The sequence below is a fragment of the Aphelocoma coerulescens genome, chromosome 21 (assembly GCF_041296385.1).
Source record: "Aphelocoma coerulescens isolate FSJ_1873_10779 chromosome 21, UR_Acoe_1.0, whole genome shotgun sequence".
In the NCBI taxonomy this organism is placed as follows: Eukaryota; Metazoa; Chordata; class Aves; order Passeriformes; family Corvidae; genus Aphelocoma; species Aphelocoma coerulescens.
This window is the reverse complement of record NC_091034.1, coordinates 1,918,787-1,941,187: the sequence shown is the minus strand read 5'-3', so window position 1 is coordinate 1,941,187 and position 22,401 is coordinate 1,918,787. Positions and strand designations below refer to the sequence as shown.

The window sequence follows — 22,401 nt, the reverse complement described above, 5'->3', positions numbered from 1 at the left end:
TCTGCTCTGGAAACTGGGCTGGGAACCAGAAGAAACCAGGATCAGAGGGAACTGCTGTAACTGGAAGTGCTGCTCCAGTTGAAAATAAAAAGCATCTACTGCAGGCAGAGGAAGGTTCCCTCCCAGGGCAAAATCATGACTGCTGAGTGCAGGATTTTGCCCAGGCTGCTCTGTTTGCAGGGTTTGCTCTAATAAACACACACATCCCTGCAGCAGAGGAATTGAGCTCCTTGGAGGCATTTCCTTAAGAATGAATCCCTGCTCCTGTGCCCTCACTAATCTGCCCAAGCCTCCCTCCTCCTCCTCTCTACACACTGCCTGGGTTGTAGCACAGCAGGTTGAACTCCAGGTTTTCATCCCAGTGACGGAGCAGCACAAAGAGCTGCTGGGCTGCAGCTTTCACCGTGGCCAGGCTGGATCCCTCTGGGAAGTCCTGCCTGCTCAGCCACAGGCTGGCTTTGGCAGCCACCAGCTCCCACTCGATGAAGTAGGAAGCCGAGCTGTGCTCCAGCCAGGCCAGGGCCACGGCCGTGGCCCATAGCATCCCCTCGGGCTCCGTCTGCTGCTGCAGCTCCACGTCGGAGAGCAAAGCCTGGACCTGGGAGCCGCCGGTGTCCCAGCCCTGGCTGCTGTGGGCCTGGCACTCGGCCGGTGAGGAGAAGCGGCGGACGGTGATGGCCGGGGGGGACAGTTCCTGCTCGGCTTTCAGGGCGCTGCAGACGCTCTCGGCCGCGCTGCCCGACAGGTGCCGGAGGCGGCCGGTGTCCTCCAGCACCGCTCCCCGAGCCATGTCTCCAGTGCTGGGACCCTTCCCCTGCCCACTGGGGACCAGGAGCTGCTGGCTGGAGTTCAGGATTTTGTGCTCTGAGGAGGGACTGTTCCTCCTGGTGCTGTAGGAGCCAGAGGGGCTGAGGGACAGGCGGTGGCAGGCGAAGGGTGATGTCCACTTCAGCTTCTCCATGGGGATGCTGACGGCATCGCAGAAAGCTGAATTCAGGAGAAAGGCACCGCAGGCCAGCTGCAGGGACACCTGCAAGGGATGGCAGGCACAAAGGGAAGCTCTGGCACACCAGCCACTTGGGGGTAGCTCAAGAAAAAGGCATGGATGGATGGAACAGCTCTCCATCTCTGAGCAGGTCACTGGACATGGTTGTCAGAGACAGCAGGAGGAAGACTCGGGGGGATCCTCCTCTGCTCCCCTGCAGTGACCACACAACCCCAACAGGACTCGGGGAGGAGCTGCTCACCAGGGGAAGGTAGCCCATGCTCTCATTGTCACCCTCGGAGCCGGCTTCGCTTCCTCTGCTTGGAGATTTACTCATGAAGCCTTTGGCAGCTCGAACCAGCAGCCTGGTTTTATTGAGGGTCAGCCTGTGAGAGGATGAAAAGGTGTCTGTGACCTCTGTGCTCATCCTGGCACGCACACTCCCCTCCAAAATCATCCCTGCTCCCCAGACACTGGCACCACGCTCGGTCCCAGCTCTGGCCGCTATCCCTGCAGTCCCTCCTCTCCCCCTGACTTGTGTTCACATCAGACCCATGCAGGTGAAATGTGCTGAGGTCAGAGGAAGGTCAAGCTGGCTCCTACCTGGCAGCAAAGAGCCTCTCGATGGATTTTTGGGCTTGTGCAGAGGAAGCTGACAGGCTCTGGAGTGGCCCTGGGGAGAAACACAGTGCTGGGGGTAAAACAAGGTGCTACAGGGGAGCAAAAGGGAGCAGTCAAGGTCCTGGGACACGAGGTGGTTTGTTTGGCTGCTGAATCTTTGGCAAAACCCTTTCTCTCCCCTTGCCTCATTTTTCCTACATGGATAATAACATTCCCACACTTCTCTGGAGGAGATTTATACCAACAGCCACATAGGCTCCATCCTTTGCACCTCAGAATGAGTCAGGCCCTGTGCTCACAAGCCTAATTTTAGGTCATAATTTTTTTTTAAATTCCCCAAAACTCAGCAGAAGCCCAAACCACAGACTCGATGTAGCTGCACCGAGAGCCAGCAGCTCTTTCCCTACCTTCGGGGACACGGCAGCGCTCCCAGGCAGAGGAGGACAGGGTGCTGGAGGGTGAGGGGCTGCTCTCCTCAGCATCTGCAACCGAGGAACCACATCAGCAACAGCACCCAGCCAAAACCAGCACCTTCCCTCCCATGGCACAATTGGGTTAATGAGCCTCTTCGGGGCTCTTTTAATTCAGCTGCAGCTCTGACAGTGCCAGACAAGGTCCGATCCAACTTGTCTTCATTAGCAGAGGATTTGGTGACAAGCGAGTGTCTCACATCCCCCCTGCCTCTAATTACACCCGTTTCATCCTTCGTGTTATCCGCGCACGGCTGCCAATTAACTTCCCAGCATTGTCAGCAGCATGAGCTGCGATTTCAGGGTTTCGGGGGAAACTGGAGCTCTCTCACCATTTAAGGAGATGAGCCCCAGCCTGACATGTGTCTGGTGAGCACCGTATGCAAAGGGGAAGGCAGAATGTTAAAAGACCACAGAAGATGTCCCAAACCATTGAGATCTCTAACACCAGGAAGGAGATAAAACCCTGAGGAATCTTACTCATGCTGTAAAATCCATGGTCTCCATTCTGGCCACACGCTGACTGAGGACGTCCAGGGGAACAGCCATGATGCCTTCTGTTTCCTGAGCTCTTCTGTTTCCTCTGGTTGCCTTGCTTGGAGGTTGCCCCTTGGCATGAGAGAAGGGAATGGCCAGTGTTAGAGAGGGACTGGCACATGCACGATGGCAACGAAACCACAGAATGAGCTTGGTCAGGAACTGGAGTGACAGGACAAGGGGAATGGCTTCAAAGAGGAAGAGGGTAGGTTTCCATGGGATATTGAAAATAAATCCTTTGATTTGAGGGTGGTGAAGCACTGGCACAGGCTGCCCAGAGAAGCTGTGGCTGCTCCATCCCTGGAAGTGCTCGAGGCCAGGTTGGATGGGACTTGGGGCAACCTGGGCTAGTGGAAGGTGTCCCTGCCCATGGCAGGGGGTGGAATGGGATGAGCTTTAAGGTTCCTTCCAGCCCAAAACATTATGTGATTCTATTGTCATCTCTGGGCATCCAGACCTCAGAGGAGAGGTCTGGCCATGAGAAGAGGTTCTTGCCACCAACTGCTTGGCCATGGCCTTGGGTATGAGTCTGGCGCCAAACTGGGCTGTGGCTTCATAGGGTTTGCCCTGAAAGTGGTTTCCCAGTGACACCTTCCCTGCTAGGACAAGGTTCCATGCCTGTGCCAGCGCCACGTTACCTGTGTGGGTGTACTGCACCAGGGTGGGCAGGTAGGAGTTGGTGCTCAGGTCCACGGGCACGAATGCCGTGTACTTGCTGATGACGTTACAGGCCTTGCTGGTGTGGACAGCGCTGAGCTGGAACCGTCGCCCGGACCCTGCCATGGGAGGGACAGCAGGGTCAGAGTCTGTGGGCCCCTGGGCTCCCCCACCCCTCACACCCAGCTCCCAGCCCCACCTCCGTGCTTGGGGATCCATGCCCAGCAGGGGCTGTATCCCTGTATCCCTCTAAACTCTGCTACTCCTGCTCTTATTTTACAAGCCCAGATGCACTTCAGGGGGAGAGGGCTGACACGGCCCAGGGACACGTGTGGCCCAGGGCAGTGATGTGGCTGCTGCTGGAGTTTGATGCCACCTCCCAGCTCCAGGTGACCAATTCCTTAAAAATAACCGTGTTACCTGGTGCATGAAGCAGAGGAGCCAGGGAATCATGGAACATACTGAGTCAGAAGGGACCCTCAAGGACCATCAAGTCCACCTCCTGCTCCTGAGGAGTGGGAAGGAGCATGAGCTCGGGAACACTCATGTGCAGCAAGGTTGCAGAAGCAGAAGAGCACAAGGCAGCTGAAGGGGGCTATTATTTGGGAGCTATGTGAGACATTCCCTACTATTTCACCACCAGCAGCTCTTGTTTTCACTCCAGAGGCTGCTGAGACTGCTGGAAAGCCTTTGCAAGGCTGGGCAGGGTCTGCCTGCAGCCAGCTGTGCATTACCATGCTCGATTTCACACTCCCTCTCGGCGAGCTGCTCCAAGTCCTGGATGAGCGACTTGGCTGCCAGGTGGTGGAAGGTCTCACTCCACAGGTCTGTGTCTCCACCCTCCTGGCTCCCCCGCTCCCGGAACAGAGGGCAGATGTCAAAGGCGACTTCCCACTGCACAGGCTCGTTGTTCCTCAGCCCCTTCACCACCGCCTTGCAGACGGTCCTGGGGGAGTGCAGGGAGCCGCAGGCAGTGCTGATATCCAGGTCCTGGGGCTCCCAGTCAGAGGAGGTCTCTGTCTCAAAGGTGAGGGATGGATGCTGGGCAGACTCTGCAGAGAGGGGAGAGGCAGATCATTAATCACCTCCCCGGGAACTGAATTACCCACTGCCACCACAAAGCCATAATTAATCTTTCCCAGTTTTCCCACGGTGGCACGGAGCGCGACGCAATGCCACCGAACCCCGGCACGGACAGGTGAGGCTGGCCATGCCCCCCCTCTCCCCGTTACCCAGATCCCCGGGGCTCCGGCTGTCCGACGAGGAGCGCAGGCTCGGGAAGGCATCGGGTGCTTCCAAGCCCCTTGCCGGGGCTTCCTGCAGCCCGTCCAGCGGTGCCGGGGAGTTGGCGTCATGGCAGGAGGACACGCAGCTGCGCTGGAGCAGGGCTGGGCGCCGGGCGCCTGCACCACGGATCCTGGTGGCAGAGCCATGCCGGGTGGCCGCGAGGGGCTGTGAGCAGAGCAGATGTTTGGGCTGGATCCGGCTGCAGCCAAAGGCATGGGTCTGCTCTGTGCTCTCTGATCCTGTTCTACTCTCTGCACAGACCTGCTCTGCGCCCTCTGATCCCGTCTGCTCCCTGCCCAACCCTGGCATGGGATGCAATCACTCAGGCCCTTCCCTCTGCCCATCCTCAGCTGGGATCCATGCCCAGACAAAGCCCTCCACCAGACCTCAGGATGTCCCCAAGGGACCCTGGCCCCAGGGGCTCCTTCCCCAGACATGCAGAAGGTGAAATATGAGTTTCATCCCTCCAGACATTTTAATGACTTCACTTGGGAACCAAAGAAAAGAAGAGAGACAGAAAGATCAAGGACCAGTTGCTTAGTAACGAAAGGAGAGAGGCGCAGGGGATGGGAGAAAGGAATTTTTATCTTTTTTTCTTTTTTTTTTATGAGACTGTTTCTCCACTTTCAGGAGACATGAATCCCCCACTTCAGCACCTATGGTGCCGCATTCCACACAGATACTCCCCTCTGCAAGGTCTGGGTTTCATCCCTGTCCCCAGGGCTGTGGGAAGATCCATCTAAAACAGACAGATTCTGTATTCCTAGCACAACATCAGCAAAGAACAGAGGTGGTAGAAAGTGGTAGATGGAAGGATACTTGCTCTGGGTGACAGACACGGATATGACCTCAACCACCACCTAATTTTTGTCGTTCTGAGACCAGCAAAACTGGGAGCCAGGCGGCTCCAGGAGCGATTTACCAACCTAATATTGACAAATCCTGCCAGACCCTTTCCATTCCAAACCCGCTTCTTCTCCTGCCCGGCTCTCCTGCTAGCCAGAGGAAGCCAGCTGGGAATGGAGCTGGGGGTTTAAGCTGCCCGTGGCTGGCGCTGACCTTTCCTTCCCAGCACAGCAAGTGTGGAGATGAGCTGAGGGCTTGGCTTCACATCCCCGAAAATGTCAAGCCCTGGCAGCAGGACTGGGAGCTAGGAGAGCTGCTGGGAGCCCTGGCAGCAGGAGGGATAGCAAAACCAGGCTGCATTTAATTAAGAGCAGGATGCATGCTGTTAACCATTTACTGCCCTCCAGGAGGGAGTCAGTATGCCGAGGGCAGGGGGATGCTCTGGGGACCTTCCCAATACAGGGAATGTTGCCAGTACCCCTAAAATCTGCTTGTTCTTGGTCATTGATGCTGTTCACCATCCTCAGTGCTGTAGCCTGAGGGTAGAGGTCTCATCCCTGTGGAGCCCTGGCCCTGGTTCCCCTTTACCCCCTCATCTCCCCTCCCACCCCTCACCTAGTGATCTCTAAACCACGGCAGAGGGGAAATGAAAGTCCCCAACATCCCGCTCCGAGTTTCCATGGGAACACAAGTGCTGCTGGTCCTCCCAGCCCTGCAGATGCTGATTGCAGAGCAGAGCATCCCGGCGATGCCAAGGATTGCAGAGAACTATCCCTATCCTTCCCACGGATCAGTTGAAAAACCTGTCCCAATTCCACCTGCTGCAGGCAGGGGACATAACCCTGTTCAGCAGGTGTATCATCACACAGGTTCACGTCTCATCCCAGGGCTGCATGAGGCTGTGGATCCAGCTGGGAATCTGCTTTGGCACTGAATTCCTTTTCCCTGCCGGGCACAGAAGTGCCACAGCCATGGGGAGAGTTTGAATCCTAAATTGTAGGGAGATAAGAAGGACCAGAGGAGCAGCAAGGGTGAAGCACAGGCCACTGAGGGGAAGAGGAGCAGGGAAAAGCAGGCACCCATGGGGAGGGACTGCTATGGGATATCGTGATGGCACTCTGCTCCCTACTTGGCTCATTTCCCCCGTGTTTGTGATGTGCTGCAGAGCTACATCTGTTATCTGTATCTATTATCTATGTCTATTATCTATATCTATTATCTATATCAATATTTTAGGACTAGTGTGAGTCAGACCCTTTCCCTCAGGCTCTTATCCACCTGATATTTTCCTGCTTCTCCTTGCTGGCTTCCACCTGCAGGCAAAACCCCTCGGGGGATCACCTACCTGGAAATCCACCTGCCAGGGCTCGGGGCTGACCTGCTGCAGGTCCTGCAGGTGGGTTTTCCGGAGGGGGTTTTTCACCAGGGCTGTGCCAGGATCGCTGGCTGTGGGCACCTTCCTGCGAGGCTCGTGGTCAGAGATTTGGGTGGTGCTGTACGCCCGTCTCCTGGACAGAGCCTTCACATCCATTCCTGAACAGTGGGAGAGAGGATCGGCTCCACTCCGGAGTGGGATCAGCCAGCACCACCCCCCTTGGCTCATGGTGGGAGGCAGGGAACCCTCCCCAGGGTCCTGCCAAAGCTCAGGGGGCCACACTCAGCCCTGCAAAGTTTTAAGCAAAGCAACAAAACCACAAAAGGAAATAGGAACACTCAAAATTCCTGGGGATATCAAGAGAGCAGGTTGGGAAGGTTTTGTCTGAGGAGTTTTCAGCCAAAAAAAAAGCCTGACTGCATTTCCCCAAACCTCCCTGGAGAAGACAAAGGATTTACTAATGAAATTTAATTAGTGCAGACACGCTCCTGTCAGAGCAAGACTAAAATTTGTCTTGGAAAGACATGATTTCTCATTGCTTTTGACAAGTTTGAGGGGATGCACAGCACAGCTCCGCTTGGAATAAAAGGGAAGAACATCCTGTGAGTAACAGAGGTTTCCCCAGCTCCGGGGTGCAACCAGCTGCTTTATGCCACATGCTGTTGACACAAACACCAGCCAAGCCATGGTGGAGAGGAGTGACTCCCTGGGGACTGGGCTTTGGATCCATTCCCCCCCCTCTGAACTGGGAAGTTGCTTTGCAGGTACAGGGATGGTCTAGCAGAACTACCCATTTGCTCACTCCATTCCTCCTACACAGCTTGGGAAGCTTGTAAATAATTATGTGGCCAAAGCTAAAGCTGCTTTGAAAATCTCCAGGGAACCCAGCTCACCAGGGCTTCCCTTGATTTCCTGACAGGTTTGGATAAAACATCCAAACCAAACAGACTTGCTCAAGCCTCAGGAGATCTGTCATCTCTCCTGTGAACTCCCCCAGCTCTTTGCAGCTGAAGACATGTATTTATCAGGCAAAAAAATTGGGGGAGCAGTGACAGGAGCTTGATTAGAGAGACAGGGGCATCACCCCCCCACATGTACAGAGGAAACTCTGACCCGTGTCCGTGTCCGACTCTCCCTCGGGATCTCTGCCCACGCCCAGGTGGTCGGGGGAGCGCTCGGCGGGGCAGGAGCCCTCCAAGTCTCTGGAGTGGTTCCAGCTCTCCAAGCCTGCTCCCTCCTCCTGGGAGTGAAAGAAAACAGAGCTGCCCGACTCCTGGGAATGCATCATGCTGTACCGCCGCCTCTTGTCCTGGGGGGAAGCACAGAGAGGGAACAGGTCCCACCACCATGTCTGCCCACGGCTCCCAGCCGAGACAGGCTGCACCAGCACCCTTATCCACTATTTCCCCCCAAACTCTTGCCCATCATCTCCCTTAAGGACAGAGTTGGATTGCAAGAGACACCTCCTGACCACGCACAGAGCAGAGACCCTCGTGTACACCCCCAACACCCCCCACTCCCAGGACAGCCCCACGGACTCACGGATCTGGGGTTGGAGAGGTACAGGGAGGTGTCGCAGATGACACCGTAGCTGACCAGGCGGTCACCAGGGAACAGGCAGCTGGTGCTGACAGGAGATACCAGGACCTCAGTGCTCTCAGGAAAGACCCACTCCACAGACACATCACTCAGGACCGGCGCCATCGCCTTCTTCAGTGACCTGATCATCTGCAAAGGGCAGGGGGGAGAGGTTCAACACCAGCTGGACATGGGGTGAGCCACGGTGCACGTGCCATGTGCCGCAGGGAAGGGGAACATTCCCTCGAACAAACCCATCAGCTGATTCCTGCCCTCTCCTGACAGTCTGCTTCCTCTTAGTCTACTCTGATGCCCATCCCAGCACCCCCATCTCCTTGGCACACTTATACTTGGCAGAGCTGGGTTAATCCTATACGTCTTTTCCAACCTAAATGGCTCCATGATTCCATGATTTTTTCCCAAGAGCAGATAGTGATGGAGCACAAGCTGATCTCACACATGCTGCCAGCCCAGAGCAAGGTGGGAGCTTGTGGCCAGAAGGATCTTGCTCTGATGTGAGGCAGCATCCCCTGCTCGCCTCCAGCACCCAGGAAAAGCTGTCAGCCTTCACTGGTCTGAGCCCCTGTCCCAAGCCTGGCACTCACACACTGATATTTTTGGAACAGCTCATTGCTGGCACAAGCCACTGCCAGAGATCAGCAATGCTCTGCCAGTCCACATGTGGAGAAGACCAATATTCGTGAATACCGCATGGACAAACCTCCCAGGGAGCCATCTACATGAGCTTCCCTGTACGCCAAGGGAACTGAACACCGGATTTAGAGGCAGAAGAGCTCAAATATTCCCTATTGTTCCCTGCTTTTTCACAGGCTCGGGAAGACACACCAGGCTGTGTTTTATAAGGCCATTAATTGACGCCTCAGACTGCTGAAGGCATCGAGCTGCACAGCCTGCAAAGCTCTTATTAATAGCTCTTATTAAAAACCTCTCTCTTCGCTGTCTTTGCTTTTAATTTACATCAGAAATGTTGATGCTGTTCTGTCTTAGAGAGGTTTTTGTGTGCTCCAGGTTCCTGCAGAGGGGGGGGGGGGTTGCCCAACTCCTCCTTGTGAGATCAAGAAGGTAGGAGCTGGCTTTTTGGAGATATTTAGGAGCTAAAGACCCAATTCTCTCTGGGTTTAGTCATGCAGCAGGCAACAGGCTGGGCTCCGTGCATTCACCAGGGGACAGAGGCACCCCTACGCCGGATTTGAAGCACACGGTTTTACTCTTCATGGGGAGAGAGGGAACGGAGAGGCTTTAAAGTCGGCTTAATAAGCAAAGCCATCACAGCGCATTCCTCCCGCTCCAACCTCGAGTCCTTCTCGCCTGAGCAATGCCAGGGCTGAGCCCGACTTCAAAACTAATTGGCTGCTTTGATGCCGGTCCCTCTGCCCTCGCCGTGTCTGAGGCAGAGCTGCCTTTGAAGGCAGAGCTGCTGCATCGCGGCTATCGCGGCCCCCCCGGCCCCAGGCGGAGGGAAGCACACCCTCCCACTCCCTCCGACGGCCGGACATGGAGATGCTCTTTCATCCCGTCCCTCTCGCCCACCTGCTGCGAGGGGGAGTTGGGAAAGCAGGGCCAGGATGGAGAATGAACCCGCTGGGAGCCGTGGCCTCCCCCTCGCTGAACCAGAGCATCGTTAGAGCCCCACGGGGTGGCCCCTGGGGAATGGGGGCTGTACCTTGGGCTGGAGCCTCTCGCCCTCCGCCAGGAACTCGGAGATGCCCCTGGACACGGCAGCCAGACCCCGGACCAGCCTCCTGCAGGCGTTTGGCCCGATGCCGAAGCTGTAGCACCTGCAAAGGGACAGGGAGAATCAGGATCCAGAGGAAAAACCACCCCCCAGCCCCATGTAGTTCACACACTCCCTCAGGTGGAAACTCCCTCCGGCTTTATCCCACTGCTGCATCCAGAGGAATAAAGCAGCTGCTCTTTTAGGTGGCTGGCAGGAGAGCTGGGAACATCCCAGTTCCTAAAGGGGCTCCAGGAGAGCTGGAGAAGGACTTTGGACACGGTCATGGAGTGGCAAGACAGGGGGGAATGGCTTCCCACAGGGGCAGGGTTACATGGGACGTTGGGAAGGAATTGTTCCCTGTGAGGGTGGGGAGGCCCTGGCATAGGGTGCCCAGAGCAGCTGTGGCTGCCCCTGGATCCCTGGAAGTGTCCAAGGCCAGGCTGGATGGGGCTTGAAGCAGCCTGGGATAGTGGAAGGAGCCCCTGCCCATGGCAGGGGGGCGGAATGGGATGGGCTTTAAGGTCCCTTCCAATCCAAACCATCCAGGGGCTCTATGAACCCCTAGCCTCCTCCACTCAGCAGACCCCAAACCCCTTCCCCGAGGACCAGCCTTCAGCAGTGACACTCAGGGGTTCCCAGCAGGACCTCCAGCCTTCTCCTCCTCTGCAAACACAAACAAGCTGCTTTGCTCTCAATTCATCTCTTTTCCCTGCTGGTTGTGGTCAATAGCACTAAATATCCACTAATTATCTCTGCTTGCAACGAAAAAAACGTTTTCTCAAGGAAGGAGGATCAAGCCAGGCAAGGCTGCTCCCCCGACTCCCAGCTCTGAGAATCAGGATTTGGTTGGGGTTGAAGGCTGGAAGTGGAGCTGGAGCCCAGGCAGGGAGGGCAGTGGTAGGTGGGGATGGATGCACCAGGAAGCCAGGAGGATGGGAATGGGTGGGATACAGCATTTGGGCAGGGCAGTGGATTGCTGAGAAAGCACCTTCAGCAGCAAACTGCATCTGCACAAGGGGCTTTTCTCTTGTGGGTTTTAATCCTCAGCTGGCAGCAAATCCTAAGCCAGCCTCACACCCCTCTTAAATAAGGCTCTGATCTTCTTTTAAGATGGCCATGCCCAGGACTCTTCCTTCCAGGGTCATCCGAGACCACACTCCAGCTCTGACTGCATTTAACCCTCTCCTACAGCTCCATAAGAGCAAGGGGTGGGATGGTGGGATGCCCTCTACACTGGGAAGCAATCAGAGCTCTGTGCAGTTACAGACCCACAGAGCAGCTTCCCTGGTAAGCCCCGAAGTCTGACAGATGGAAGAGGAATACATTTTTCTCATGTTTTGTGCCCCTTAAAGAGGCAGAGGAGAAACCAGAACAGCCTGTGATCAGAGCTGGGGAGCCAGGCTGGGAGCTCGTGCACAAATTAGCTGCTTTTTACATTGCTCCCTTTCAGCATATTCAATTCTGCACAGCCCCATCCTGGAAGCAGCTGGGGCCAGCCCCAGATGTGCTTTAAAAAAAATTAAAAAAAAAAGCAAGGAAGATTGTTGGCGTGTCAATCTCTCCTAGCAGGAAGCATCAGCCGAGAGCTGTGAAGTTGTCAGCTCAATTATCCTGCTTTTGATTGTTTAAAAAGCATCTGAACTTCTGGGATCCGTTCCAAACCCTTTGAGGTTCTCCCATGGCTCATAGCAGCAATCTCTCCTGCCTCTGTCTCTGAAGTGGGGATGTCTGTGAGATGGAGCTGTGCTCAAGGAGAGGCACATCCCAGCCTGTGCCAGGTTTCTGGCCCCACAGGGGGGAGCCCCGCTGCCTCCCGTACCTGGTGGAGCAGGAGTGGTCCCGCAGCAGCTCCAGAACCTTCCCGGGGTTGCTGATGGCCCCGGCCGTCAGCAGGAAGAGCAGCCGGGGGTGGCCCCTGTGGATGGGCTGGCGGATGACCCACTTCAGCGGGGATAAGAGGTTGATGCTGCCCATATCAGCCCGGATCCTCCTGATGCTCTGGCAGGCAATGGCCAGGCTCTCCTGCCCAAAGGAGCAGTGGAATCATCAGCACCAGCACCCTCCGAGCACCGAGGAGCACAACAGGAGAGGCTGAGGGAGTTGAGGTTGTTCATCCTGGAGAAGGGAAGGCTCTGGGGAGAACTTAAAGCCACTTCCAGTGCCTAAAGGGGCTCCCAGAGAGCTGGAGAAGGACTTTGGACAAGGGCCTGGAGTGACAGGACAAGGGGGAATAGCTTTAAGCTAAAAAAGGGCAGGTTTAGATTTGGTATTAGAAAGAAATTATTTACTCTAAGGGTAGTGAGGCCCTGGCACAGGTTGCCCAGAGAAGCTGTGGCTGTCCCATCCCTATCCCAAGGCCTGGCTGGACCAGGCTTGGAGCACCTTGGGATAGTGGAAGGTGTCCCCACCTGTGGCATGTAAGATCCCTCCCCACACAAACCAGTCTGTGATTCTATGGACTGTGGGCTCACCCACCTCACAGTAGGCCTGACTGGCAGGAAAGAGGGTCTTGAAGGTGGATCCAAACCCAATGATGTTGAAGAGACACGCTGGCATCAGGCTCTTGAGAATGACCAACAGGGCATCCTGAGGGGTGGAAAGCAAACAGGTATCAGCACACTTGGACTCTCCCCGGCTGCCCCAACGTGACCAGTAAAAGCCCTGCCCAGAGCCATCCCACCTTCATCTGACAACAAACCAACTGCTCCTTTCCCATGCCCCCATATGACCCCACTCTTTTCAAAGTCCCCTGATGTTATTTGGGACCCGAAGCAGTGAGGAAAATGGGGAGTCTTTGGGGGGGAAAAAAAAAAAAAGACAACAAAGAGCTGAACAAATTTTTCTGTTTGTTTTTAAGGGATTCAATTTGTGCTGGCAACACAGTGCTGCAGCACAGAGCTGGTGGGTGAGAAGCAGAGTGTGAAATTGAGAAGTGCGACACGCAATGCATCTCAATGCCTAAACTTGCAGAAAATAAACAAACAGCTTAAAGTTACACAAAAGGAAAAGCCTCCCCCATCCCCAATTCTCTTGTATTCATAGTTGGCTTCAATTAAAATAACTGGGAGACGACAGTTTTAAGCTATTTTCTTTACCAGAGGTGGTTATCTAACGTGCCTATTCCTGGGCTTTACATAAGGCAAGAGCAACTTGAATTGTTGCACAGCTATGTCGTGGACAAGTCCAGGACAGAGCTTGTGATCACAGCAATTGGGCAAGAGCTGCCTAAGGAGCTCTTGAGCTTGTAGGAGCAATTATGTGGTAGGAGAGGAGGCCCATTTAAAGCAAAGTGTTTATGTAAAGCAAAATGTAAAGCAAAGTGTTCAGGAGCAGCTCAGCTCTATTTAAATGCTGATCAAGGCAGACTCCTGCCAGTCTGCCGAGGGCAGCAGAAACCCTCGAGCCAGCCCCTGGAGGAGCTGCCAAGGTCAAATGAGCAAGAACAGCCTCCTCGAGTTGTCCTACCAGTGGCAAAGACCGAGTGACCACAGAGAGACACAGTGAACCCCCTGCCTGGCACCAGCAGGGATGTGGTGCCAGGTCAATCCAGCTCCCAAAGCCTGTAAGACTCAGCAACAGCGCAGAGCTGGAGCACTGAAAATCAGTGGAATAATGTACAAGAACAGGGCTGCCCTTTAACAGGCTCTGGAGTACTTGAATCCAAGCTGTTATCGCAAACCTACGAGGATATATTTATACCACTGCTCCCAGATGGCTCCTGGGATGCTGGCTCTTCCAGATCTCAATGCTGACATCCCATCTTGGAACTCATTACAAGGGAAAAAATACAAATTTCCAAATATTTCTCTTAAAGCACTTCCCAAAATGGGCAACTGATGCCTGCTTGCTGTTTCAGCAAGCAGAAAGATTTATTGCTTCTTATGGTAAATATTGATCTTGATCCTGTTGCACTCAATAGCTATATGGCAATTCAATAAGGAGGGACGCTTGCTTCCAGAAAAGTCAATTCCCAGTTATTAGCGTAGTTTTGCCAGTGAGCACCATCACAGCCTGGCTCTTCTCCCTGACTGCATCAGGGTGGGAAAGGAACTGGCTGCAGGAAATTTAAATCCCTGAATTTTCCACTCCAGCTGCTTTGGATGAGTGCCCTCCTGCTCCGCACGGGCCCTTCCATCCCATCCCTGAGGCATCCTGAGGCTGCACAGCTCTGAGCCCTGTCATGCTGTGCATCCAGCCAGCTGAGAATGATGCAGAAGGTTCCACCAAGCAAACCCCACCCAAACCCTCTCAGAACAGCCCCTGCTGCGAGGTCCCTGGTGTCTGCGAGTGACAAACAAGGATTGGGACACTCAAAAGAGGGACAGTGGGTTTCTCCTTTGAGGTATCTCCTCCAAAATCCCCTCTATCTCCCTCAAAATATTTTTTCTTGAAGGGGAACAGCCTTTTCCCTGTTTCTACAGCCCTCCTGCGATGGGGTTTCCATTTCAGGACCTCTCAGAGAAGAGCTCTGCTCCTTCAGGTCCCCATCCCCAGGGGACAATCCTGCCTCCACAGAGGCTGCAGACACTGTGGTGCCTAAACCCAGCCATGCTGTGAGTTGGAAAGTGAAAATCCACCCTGGGACAAGATTCCCAGGCTCCTGAAGGTGCTGGGGGGGAAAGGGGTACAACCCCAGAGATATCCTGTTCCCCTTGGGAACAGCCTCCCTATCCCAGGGGATGTGCTGCAGCCGTCCGCAGGCTCCCCAGCATCCCAATCCTTGTTGCTGAAGGTGTCTGTCCTTCAGCAGTTCCCATGGAAACTGGAGACAGATGGGAAAGGAGATGTGCTAGAAGATGGACAAGCTCAGGAGTGGGTCCGTGGGAACCTCATGAGGTTCAACAGACCAAGTGCAGCGTGCTGCACCGGGGCTGGCACTGGGTGAGAGCCACATCTGACACGGGAACCTCAGACCCACAAAATATCCTGACAATGCTATTTTTTATGCAGAGGTGTCGACACAACTTGCATAACCATCCACCAGGCTGCTGGTGTTCATTTGTCTTTGGAAAAGGGATGTCTCGTGTATAAATCATTTCTGTGGGTGCACAGAGGTGCCCATCAGCAAAACCTCTCCTAACACATGGTCAGCATGTGATCAGCAGAGCTCCCTGGAGGTTTCCCCCTAGGCAGCCATCACCCAAAGCCCTCCTGGAGACAGGGAGAACTGGAAAAGGGATGCACAAAACATGCCAGCAAGAGAGGGAAAGAAAATAATTTTGCATTTTATGTGCTGATAGGAAGAAGGGGAAGAGAACGGGGGAGAGTCACCTTCGTTGCAGGTACCGAACAAGCGCCACAGTTGAGGTGACTGAAATACAGCCCATAATTACCCCCCATCCCCTGATAATGAACACTTCTGCTCTCAGCACCCCCAGCGCTCTCTCTCATTCCTCCCTGTTGACAGGCAGGTGCTTCCCCTCCTGCAGGTACCTTGGCATGGTTGATGTTCACACCGCTCATGCTCCTGCTGCGGTCTACCAGGAAGATAAACTCTCCCTGGGCTTTCTGGAGGCCTGGCTGCACAGTCCTCAAGTCAGGGCAGAAGTTGAGCATGATGACAGGGTGGTGGGGGATGTCCTTGTTCAGCCGCTTCCTAATGATTTCCGTCTGAAAGAAAGCAGGAGAGAGCTCATTTTTCTACCCCACTTCAATTCGAGGGGAATCGGAGCAGGGGTAAAAATGCAAGTGCAGGGCCTTTTGTGGGCCAGAATCTGCTTGTTCTGGCCTCAGAGGTGACAACACCAGGGTGGGTCAGTGTCCAGGTGTTCTGTTGTGTCCATACCCACAGTATTCCTCACCCCTGGAAGTGTCCAAGGCCAGGTTGGACAGTGGGGCTTGGAGCAGCCTGGGATAGTGAAAGGTGTCCCTACCCATGGCAGGGGGTGGGACAAGATAAGCTTTAAGGCCCTATCCTTCTGCGACTGTATGGAGCAACTGCACACTCAGATAAAAGCCTGGAGAAGAAATCAAAAGACCTGGCCCTACCCAGCACCTTGCAAAACTGATTCTCCAAACATTTCATTAGATCCTTCCCAAAAACCTGGTTCATTAGCACAGCTTAGCATCCCACCGAGGCACACCAGAGGTTTTCTCCATGGTCACTCACTAATGAAGTGTGAGATGCAGCCCTTGATGTGCTGCATTCGCCGCTCCAATTCATTCCTGCCACCTCTGGTTTGCTGCTTTTTCTGCCCTTTCTTTTATCACATTTCTTTGTAGGGATTGAAAGGCTTTGGAAAGCTGAACCGGCTGCTCCGGCCATGGTTCGATAGGAACCTGCACGATCTGTCTCTGCACTGCACACAGCTCCACTGGCTCTCGGTATTTTCTCTCCTTCTATTTCAAGTATTCATTACAAATGGGATAAAATTAAACTGGTAAAAACCTCCTGTGATACGTTTATAAAGTGCTGTTATGTGTGTATCGAGCAGTAACAGTTTCACGGCCTCAGCTGCTTTGGAGGGAGCTCCAGGACCCCACATGAGCCTGGCTATGGCCTTTCATCCCTGGGTCTGAGTGTGGAAACAACTCCACAACAGCAGCTCGATCCTCAGGGGCTTTGTTTGCTGCCTTCTCCTCTTTCTGGCTGCTTTTCTCATTGGTTTCACCGGGAGTAAACCAGACCCCAGATAACTGTGCTTGTTTTCTCCGGCCATGAGTCACATTCCTCAGTCTATGAGCTGATGACCAACCTGTGTTTTCTATAACTCACTAACTCCCTGTGGCTCAACACACACACGAGCTCTGCTTTCAGATCCTGTGCCTGAGTGCTGCTTCTCTGACCCAGTGAAAAGACAGGTCCCACTCACAGGAATGAGCCAAGCTCCCACTCATCTTCTTGCCTTTCCCTTCCATGGGATGAGGTATAAATTAATCAGCTGCTGAGAAATCAAAGGGCTTTTTCCATTTCCATTTCCCTCCAGCCATATGATATTATTTTGTTCAACAACTTTTCCAGTTTATCACATTTCAGACTAGAGTGTTCCTTGCTGCCTCTGTCCAAGGACTGAATTGTGGCCCTGGACCTATCCACAGAACTTCCTGGAATGCTCTTGGGTATCCACGACATAAATTTCCTGTGGGATCAGGATAAGCCCAGATTTGGGATTTCTCACTGACTCTGAAGAGAATTTTACAGGCAAGTCTTCAGTAAACAGCTTCAGAGGTGCTGCTAGGGGTCAGCCAGAAAAGAAAACATCTCCTCACCTTCCTTCCGTTCCCCTTCACCCATTATCCAATTACCGTAAGCTAATCAGATTTTGTCGAGGAAAGTTGATTCCAGTGTGCATCCATCCCCACCAACCTGCAGCTGACAGGATCCAAGCCTTTTCCATAACAAACTGAGGGAAGAGAATTGATTATCATTTACTGCTGAAATTTCTGGGCTAATTTAATTTAAGCCGAGAAGTGGCCAGTGTCCTGCTCTGAGCAGCAGCAATTGCAGCCCATCATCTACCCCAGATATTCCAGGCATTTTCTCTCCTCCCTGCAGTTGTTTCCCAGTCCTCCTGGGGCACAGGTGGCTTTCCTGCAGGGAAATGTCTCCAGAATGATCCCCCCTTAGATAATTTGACATGCCAAAGAAGCAGAAATAATTAGGGAGCCATCCGAGGCGTAGCGTGGGAGTTTCATCTCATTCCACCTGCCACACGCTGAACACAATTAGAGGAGATGCCTGCGGAGTCCCAGCCCTGCGAGAGAGAGCGAGGGCAAAGGGAAGGAAGGAGAGGAGGGTTGACAAGTCTCTCATGAAAGGAGAAATCTTAGCAGCATGAGGAGGCACCCCTGCAGCAGGTCCGGGATGTCTGCCAAGAGGAACCCAGGATCAGACATGTGGAGAAGGAGTTTAGGGGGAAATGAGCATCCCTGGGCACACAGGAGAGCCCCAGCTGTGTAAAACAGGAGTTGACACCATCAGCCCCGGCCGTGGCCACACAAGCACAACCTGTCCCTTAGGGGAAGACGCCCACCCTGGAAATCCGGAGGGCTCTGAGCTGTCCGCTCCTCTCCGCTGATCCCAGACACACCAAAGTGCTGGGCTGTCACTCATTCCTTCAGAACTGCTGGAAGACGAGGCACAAATCCCAGCACAGATATTTTTCTCTTTGCTGCTCAGCAGAACAAAGAGAAGTCTCTCCTACCTTGTCTTCAGTTCAGCTCATTATTCCAAGGAAAATCACTTCTTTCTCTCTGACAGCTACCCAGAAACAGTAAACATTTACTGAGCAATTAAAAGAATATTTTATTCTATGTCATTGCAATAATTATAATACCCTTAATGCTATCACAGTGCACCTCTCTAATTATGCTATGCTAGACTAGCACTAATTATACACACAATAACCATCTCAGAGCTCCTTCCACTCTCAGTTTATCAGCAGCACTGCCGTATTTTCCCCTCTTCCTCCACACAAGCCCCTCTCCAAGGGAGGATGTTGAAGGTCTCATTGGGACAGTGATGCTGGAAACAAGGAATCATCTTCTAGCTCAGCTCCAGCCCATGGAAAGCCTCAGTTAACACCTGCAGCTTGTGTTTCTCACCTTTCTCTTGGCACTGGGGTCTTTCCTAGTGCCTTTAATGAAATCATTCTTCCCCTTCAGGTGTCGTTCGTACTCTGCAGGGGTCATGTCACCCTCTTCCATTAAGACGTGGGGCATGTGGGGCTCTGGAAATGCAGAGAATTGTGTGAAGAACAGCCGTGGTAACACTTTGGGTCTGGCAGAGACGCAGGCACTCTTGGCTGGGAGAGCAGCAGTATCTGTGAGCTTGGGGAGCCCAGAAAATCCTGAGCGCGGCCAGAATTACCTCCCGGGAAGCCTAACCTTGACAATATTTGCAAAACCAGTGCTAATCCAGCTGTCTCCAGAGCTACAGATGAGGATCCCAGGAAGGGGCAAGACCAGCAGAGGGGAAGCAGAGCCCACCTACCACTTGGATGGATCAGGATCTCCACGGGTCTGTCGAAGGAGTGTTTGTTGGCCAGCGTGATCACGATGCTCTTGGCGGAGCGAGCCGAGGGGTCGGCATCTGCTCGGATCTCGTGTGTGGGGCTCTCAACTCCTGCCCGGGGAAATCGAGGTGCCAGTAGGGATTGAGGGTGGGGGAGACCAGGGAGAAGAGATGACAAGGTGGCAGAGGACAGGAGCCCACGTTAGCATCAGCCTGGTACTGGTAAATCCACCCCAGCACAGTTAAGTTGCCAACACAGATTTGCATTGAGGAGGAGGAGTGTGGACATTGCCACATGGGGAGGTGACAAATCAGCCTTGTGCAGCAGGACAGCCCCAGTGCTCCTACCTGCCAGCAAACATGGCCCCCGGATCTCCAGGTGGAAGCTGAACTCGTACTCAAAGGGGTTGGTGGCCTCACTGTCCAGCAGCTGAGCCAGGCAGAACCTGCTCCCTTGCTCCGGGCTCCCCGATCCGCAGAGGTGCTTGTCCCTGCCGGTGAGATAAATCCCAACAAACCCTGTGAACGTGTTCTATCCCCCCAGGAACTGCAGGGCTGCCGGAGGTAAAGCCTGCAGCCACTCTCCAGTCTCCTGCAGCTCCTGCTCAGCCAGCCCTGCATTCCCCAGGATCAGTCCCAGACAGAGTCCACCCAGTGGTTTTCCATACATTCGGAGCTGGTGGCTGGAAAGGCTGCTGGCATTCTCCAGGCTGGGCTGGGGGACCCTGGGGACGCACACAGCTGGCAGGTGGACCCTCACTGCCCCGCTGGGCAGTGTCTGCAGCTCAGAGGAGGTGCTGATGAAGATGGACACACTTTCCAGGGGAGGAATCATGCCCAGGTTGGCCACAAAAACAATCCTCTCCAGGTCCTCATCCATCATGATCCTTCCTGCACAGAGAGGACCACGCCAGGTATCGCAACCATGGAAAATGCCCCTTTCCAGGCCTCCCACAACCCCCAGCCCCGGATCAAACACCCAAAGCCACCCCTGCTGCACACATCAGCTTTCTTTGAACAGCCTCAGCTCCTGCATCACTCCTTTGGCTGCCCAGAAGTAGGAGTGCTTTCCAAGATGGGCATGACTGATATTTTTGGCAGGGACGTGAGCACGACAACCCCTCAGCTTCCCAAAAGAAGCCCCCTTGGTGCCACAGCAGACACCAGCCAGCCACCCCCTGCCACCGCCCTACTCCCCTTCCTCTCCTTTTCTCCCCACATTCCCTAAAACACCCTCAATCCCCTCACCGCTTCCATCACCAGCTCTTCCAGGGGGGAGGCTGCAGCTGTCGAAGTAGGTGTCATCTATCTTGGCTTTGTCTTTGATCTGCACTGTCACCGTGCGCCGGCACACGGCCGCCTTGAAGCCCACGACAGTCGTGCCCTCGTCCAAGGGGTACACAAAGAGACCTGCCAGCCAGGAGGGGTGTTAGCAACACCCACCACTTCCCCAGACCCACCAGCCAGGTCCCTTTTGGCAGTTCCCAAGTGGGAAAAAAATCCCACTTGTGGGATTTTTCACACCTAAAAAGTTGGAGACTTGGACACAATACACTTGGTTGTGCTTCCCACCAGCATCTAAAGGTTTAAGGCATGCACAGAAACCCAGCACTGCCATATCCTGGCTCTAAAGTTCCCATTCCAAGCTTCACTCCTTGAAACTTGCCTTCCAAAGCCTGGGGGTCTGGGTTGTGGTAGGTGAGCAGGGCTGTCATCCCAAAGGCATAGCCACTGACGCAGGATGTCACCTCGGACGCGATGAGGGGCAGCCGGGAGAAGGTCACCCGGTTAATCAGCCCTGGCATCTTCCCGGGGGTCTCTGGGTGATGGTGGGGAGCTGGAGAGAGAAAGGTAAGAATGGATGTGGAGCCCTGAGTGCCCGAAATGTTTGCATGCCTCTGCCACCTCATTCTGAAGCCCTGAGGACAGAAAGGTGAGTGACCTGGGACAGGACAAGATCTGGGCTTGATGACTGCAGTGATGGGGATGGAGCAAGACCCCGGTGGGAAGACACAAGGAAAACCCCTGCCCCAAATCCCCATCGGCACAAGGGAGGTTCAGATCAAACCTCCCTGGCTAGGGGCAGACAGCGCCGGAGATCCACACTCCCCAGCTCCCACACTGCTGGAGTCTGGGCAGAACAGGTTAACATCTTTTTCTGTCCCTCTTTCTCCTCATTATTCTCCAAACCAACAACTTTCTCCAGGATAAGACTATGATCATGAGAGTTTTCCTTTATCCTGGGGAAGGAAGAGCAGGCAGGCAGAGCCAGGCATCCTCCTGCCCTCCCATGCCCTTGCCCATCCTCATCCTCGCTGATTTCGGGGAGGTGCCACTGCTCTGCTGTCCTGCATCTCCAGATCCTTCCTGCACGGGCTGACTCATCCCTTCCTGTGCTCAGCCGACACATTCAGATGCAAAGTGACTTCTTCTGCCAATTACATTCCAACTCTTTTCCCTAAGCAGGTTTTCCTCCGTTCCAGCTCCTCTCCCCCAAGCCTCAGGGTTTCAAAGGAGACCTTTCAGGTGGATTTTAGGGCCCCATCTTGCTCCCCCAGGGAGCCGGGAGAAGTTGCTAGGCAGCAGTTCTCCCTGGCTGGCTCTGCAATGCTTTATGCAGTGATTTACGAGGCTCAGGAGGAGCCAGCAGCACTGAAATACATCAGTTTCTCATTCCCTACCAGTCCTGCGTTATTAAAACCCACCTTTTTATGCAAATGCCACTGAAGACATCAAGGCCACGAGCTTAATGTGCTCAGGCAGGAAAACGGCCCGTTAGGAAAGGAAGAAGGGAGAGCCAGAGAGAGCAAGAAGGGCTGTTCAGGATGGGGGAAAGCAGCCAGGGAAACTGAGCAAAGGAAACAGCAGCAAAGATGATGATAGAGGGCAGTAATCCCAAGGCACGCCCCTGAATCCCGGCCAAAATCCTCAGCCATTCCCGATTGAATCCACCTCTCCTTCCACCACAAATGCTGCTCACGCCAGGAGCTGCCCAGGGAGGTCGGGGATGCATCCATGGGGATGCAGCCCCACACAGTCAGGAGATAACCAGGAGTCCTGCCTGAGCCAGGGGAGGCCATCCCACACTGGGATGCTCCCAGCTGTGCCAACAGGGCTTGAAAAGTCAGGAGCTGGCAAGGGTTCACCTGCACAGGGAGAGATAATGAAGGCCCCCTAAATGCGAGATGTGGCTGAGGTCATCAAGGTATCGGGAAGTGATTAAATGCCAGGAGGGGGAGGAAGGAGAGGGAATTCTTTTACCTTAGGGAAGAAATAATAATGGGAAGGAGCTCTCTACCAGCTTGGCACAACAGGAATTCATTATGGGACTGCCAGAGGGGTGAATATGGGCTC

At 54.1% G+C, this 22,401-nt stretch overlaps 1 protein-coding gene across 1 annotated transcript; it reads right to left on the bottom strand.

Moving 5' to 3' along the window:
- Window positions 1-307: 307 nt before the first annotated feature.
- VWA5B1 (von Willebrand factor A domain containing 5B1) lies at window positions 308-20,867 on the bottom strand. Its single transcript, XM_069034918.1, has 21 exons — window positions 20,714-20,867; window positions 20,296-20,457; window positions 19,716-19,938; window positions 19,396-19,538; window positions 19,027-19,158; window positions 18,639-18,763; window positions 15,528-15,704; window positions 12,570-12,680; window positions 11,914-12,116; window positions 10,041-10,155; window positions 8,321-8,506; window positions 7,892-8,087; window positions 6,749-6,936; window positions 4,503-4,722; window positions 4,005-4,322; window positions 3,252-3,389; window positions 2,557-2,685; window positions 2,014-2,088; window positions 1,589-1,658; window positions 1,248-1,371; window positions 308-1,030 (listed from the first exon to the last, which is right to left on the bottom strand). Exons 1-21 carry the CDS (start codon window positions 20,850-20,852, stop codon window positions 308-310), a joined length of 3,897 nt encoding a protein of 1,298 aa, XP_068891019.1. The 5' UTR covers window positions 20,853-20,867.
- Window positions 20,868-22,401: the final 1,534 nt, after the last annotated feature.